The sequence below is a fragment of the Priapulus caudatus genome, unplaced genomic scaffold (assembly GCF_000485595.1).
Source record: "Priapulus caudatus unplaced genomic scaffold, Priapulus_caudatus-5.0.1 Scaffold1112, whole genome shotgun sequence".
NCBI classification, from domain to species: Eukaryota; Metazoa; Priapulida; class Priapulimorpha; order Priapulimorphida; family Priapulidae; genus Priapulus; species Priapulus caudatus.
The window spans coordinates 32,285-36,481 of NW_014578173.1; the positions used below are offsets into that span (position 1 = coordinate 32,285).

The following is a 4,197-nucleotide window of genomic DNA, read 5'->3' on the forward strand; positions in this document are numbered from 1 at the left end:
GTCTTTGGCAATACATCACAATGAATATATTGCTTCTGGTCCGACTGGGAAACGTTGAGGACCTTTTTATTCATTCAAACAGTAAACGATTCTTAATTTTACTGGTTTCATGTTCATTTTAGGTACTCTTGAAATCTCGGGCATACTGTTTGTGGGCCATGTAACCGCATTGTGAAGCAAATATAATAATGACGATACACGTGGCTTTATGCAAATTAATTTGTGTAGCACCGAAATCAGTGAACATCATCGTCGATCGAACCAATACAAATCTTGTTTCTATGTATAGCTACGGAAAACACAAGTAAGGGATCAGAGAACCTTTTTTACGCCCGTGCCACTAAACCAAAACTAAACGCTAGAATCCCATCATAGGTGGCCGCAACCTGCAATATAGCACAACTTGCAAAATAAATAGTAGCACAACGTTGTTCAGATCGCCTTTCTTTCAATAGCTCAAATGTAATATTTACTTACACGTCTTGTTGGGCAGAATAGTTTATGAGATATTATATCGTGGAAATCATATACAAAATATCATATGTACAGAGATACATAGGCATAGATGATAGTAAGTAGTTCAGAGCTCAAGGCCTAAGAGCTCCACAGGGTTCGCTGGTGTTTGCCTTCCAATAATGGGCATATGTTCGGATGTACATATAAAGATATTATATTTGTTTGATAGGAAAATTGATTCGCCTATCATTAAAATATTGACAAGCTGCATCATGTTATCTGAAGGCAGGCAGCCTTGCTCACAAGAAGCAAAAGGTGAAGAATGTTGTAGTTACAGCCACAGTGCACTGCTAAGTAATTATAAATGAATAATTAGGTTAGAGTTAAATAATTAGTTGTAGGTTTAGATTGTGGTTAGTATTAGAGTTAGGTTAGAGTTAAATAATTAGTGGTAGGTTTGGATTGTGGTTAGTATTAATTAGTGTTAGGGTTGGAGAGTAGGCGATTCCCTAGACTAGCATTATATTACATTTATGTAATACAACATGAACAGCGCATGCGCAGCAACTGCTCGGACGAATAGCGCATACGAACAGGTGTCCGATGCTCGGACGAATATCCACGTCCTTATAATTTACTTAGCAGTGCACTGTGGCTGTAACTACAACCAATTCTTCACCTTTTGCTTCTTGTGAGCAAGGCTGCCTGTTCGATAACATGATGCAGCTTGTCAATATTTTATGATAGCAATAATTTTCATATCAAAACAAATATAATCTTTTATAATACATCCGACATATTGCCCATTATTGGAAAGTCAAACACCAGCGAACCTGGTGGAGCTACTCTAGGCCTGAGCTCTAACCTACTTACTATCATCTATGCCTATGATTCTTGTACATATGATAATTTTGTATATGATTTCCACCGATATAATTCTCATAACTATTCTGCCCAACAAGGACGTGTAATAAATAATACATTTTGAGCTATTTGAAAGAAAGGCGATCTGAACAACGTGTGTACTATTTATTTTGCAAGTTGTGCTAATATTGCAGGGTGCTGCCACCTATAGTGGATTCTAGCGTTTAGTTTGGTTTAGTGAGACACTGGCGTAAAAAAGGTTCTCTGATTCCTACTTGCTGTTTCCTAGCTAACAATAGAAACAAGATTTGTATTTTTGATCGAGATGATGTTCACTGATTTCGTGTACACAAATTATTTGCAGTAACCACGTGTATCGTCATTATTATATTTGTTCACAATGCCGTTACATTGCACAAACAGTATGCCCAGATTTACAAGGTACACAGAAATGAAACATAAACCAGTAAATATAAGAATCGTTACTGTTTAATGAATAAAAATTCACCATCAACGTTCACCAGTCGGAGCCAGAAGCAAATATATTTCATGTGATTATTGCCAAATTACTACTTACTCAATTTGATTAGCTTTGTCTAGCGAATTTATCAACTTTGTCTATTGATTCGATTAACGTCGTCTATTTCCATCTTCGATATAGTCCCTTCAACATTGAAGAATATTTCTTACGAGGTTACGAGGTTAATGAACATGGACAAGGTAATTTCCCCACGCTAGAATTTGCCAAATTTTATCTTCCAAAAAAATTTCAGGTAAAGTTTAATGTTCAGATAGAGCTAGAGAGACGGGAAAGGATGTTTAAGCAATAACAACAGATGCCGAGAGAAAAAGTGAGAAATATTGTGCTTAAACACGTCCTAATACAATGCTACCAGATTGCATGAGCCCATATGTTCACTAGGATATTTTTCAGCAGTATTTTACTCATGCAAGCTAAAACAAACAAGTACACAATTTTACCACTTATTTCCTTTCCCCTTTTTCTTTTTCTTAAGTTGCTGTGATTGGGGTCGATTCTGCCGTGGTCCCTAATAAAAAATAGAGGAAACCAGATTACTAAAATCTTCCCAAATAGGCCACACATAATAATAAATCCTAGCCAATGGCCATATTGGCTCTTTCACATAGTCAACATTCTCCCACAAGTTAACTTATATTACCCAATGTGAATTTTTTCCTTCGCCATATTCACCTACTCCTAGCCGAGTAAAATAAAGCTAATGAGGCGAGCTCTTAATGTTTTCCACATCATTAATTAATTTTAATAAACAAATAATAACAAATTTTTTGTATTTTACGCGCGGGTAGCTGCGGCCATACCTGTGGTGCGGTCGCAGGCGACGGGGTCGGATGAGGACTCGCCGCTGCTGAGGTGGACGGAGAGGCTTTGCTTGCGTCCAGCTCCTGACTGCCGCCCACCGCCCCCTGCGGGCCCTTCCCGATATCCTTTCGCTTGTCTTTCCTCCGTCCCTTGTAGTTGGAGCGCTCTCGCTTTGGCAGCCAGCGTTCGGGGTCTGGGTCGGAAGTGGTGTCATAGTTCTTTGGAAGTTTCCCTGTAAAGGAAGAGCGAAAACCGTGCGATGAGCCCGAAGAAGTTTGTTTTAAGTTCTACTGCATGCTGGGGATCGGGATCAGGGAACTGTGCTGACAACTACGTTTGCTCATCCGCCATCTGAGGTAGCAAAGTACATACTATTATTATAATTATTATACGTTTATACTAAGCGCGATATTAACTGTGTTTACACATATACATTATACATGCACAAATGTTGAACGATAGATTAGGATATTTGGATTACGCGATGCGCTCTTCTCGTGCTGTCGTAACGATCCAAATTGTCATACCTCTTCTCTTTTTCTTTCTTCTCTTCTTAAGGAGCTCCTCCTGTTGGCTAGGACTGCCAGGCGTCATCTCTTGCTTGGCTGCAAGCTTCTTCATGTACTTAGTTGCACCTGTATAAATTGCATCACATAACTTAAGTCGCACAAGCGGGAAAACGTTTCACATACGATTACTACAGGAGAACACCGGAGCCTGGCTTTCAAAATTACTGCTAGTTGAAACTCGTTTTATATGCCCCCTCATTTAAATAATTTTACTTGATTATTACTCACAATTTATTAAATACCCTATTTGGAAACGTAGTGATCGGAATCTTTTCACATCATCGCATTCAACATAGAATACTCTATACTCCATATTTTGCGCGTACAGATATTTTCGCGAATTCAAACCTGACGGAAAATTTCGCGAGTGGTTAATTTTGCGGTCGGTGAATTATGAAATATTCGGTATTATTCGGTATGAATTATTCGCGTGTTGTTATTTTCGCGGTCGGGAACGCATTCGCGAAATTCGCGAAAATTAAACCACCACGAAATAAACAGCGTATACAGTAACTGAATCCGATAGGAACAAACAAGGAACTGAAAGTCTAACAGTGAACGATGACGACGATCACTCGTCGCCGCCGGCGACCGTCAGACACGCGAGGACGCACGACGCGCTCGTACCGCCGGCGACCGTCAGACACGCGACGCGCTCGTACCGCCGGCGACCGTCAGACACGCGAGGACGCACGACGCGCTCGTACCGTCAGACACGCGAGGACGCACGACGCGCTCGTACCGCCGGCGACCGTCAGACACGCGAGGACGCACGACGCGCTCGTACCGTCAGACACGCGAGGACGCACGACGCGCTCGTACCGCCGGCGACCGTCAGACACGCGAGGACGCGCGACGCGCTCGTACCGCCGGCGACCGTCAGACACGCGAGGACGCGCGACGCGCTCGTACCGTCGGCGACCGTCAGACACGCGACACGCTCGACGCGCTCGTACCGCCGGCGAC

General features: G+C 42.0%; 2 protein-coding genes across 2 annotated transcripts in view; both read right to left on the reverse strand.

Moving 5' to 3' along the window:
* LOC106815430 (probable G-protein coupled receptor 45) overlaps window positions 1–1,270 on the reverse strand; it is a 5,450-nt gene extending 4,180 nt beyond the window's left edge. Inside the window, exon 1 of the mRNA XM_014819889.1 lies at window positions 1,136–1,270. The gene's annotated coding sequence lies outside the window, so the exon portion shown is untranslated. The remainder of the gene's footprint in view (window positions 1–1,135) is intronic.
* Window positions 1,271–1,791: 521 nt separating this feature from the next.
* Window positions 1,792–4,197, reverse strand: part of LOC106815436 (signal recognition particle subunit SRP72-like) — a gene marked incomplete in the record, with an annotated part of 11,912 nt that continues 9,506 nt past the window's right edge. The window contains 3 exon segments of the mRNA XM_014819895.1: window positions 1,792–2,369; window positions 2,662–2,894; window positions 3,190–3,297. Of these exon segments, the coding sequence (XP_014675381.1) occupies window positions 2,298–2,369; window positions 2,662–2,894; window positions 3,190–3,297 (413 nt within the window).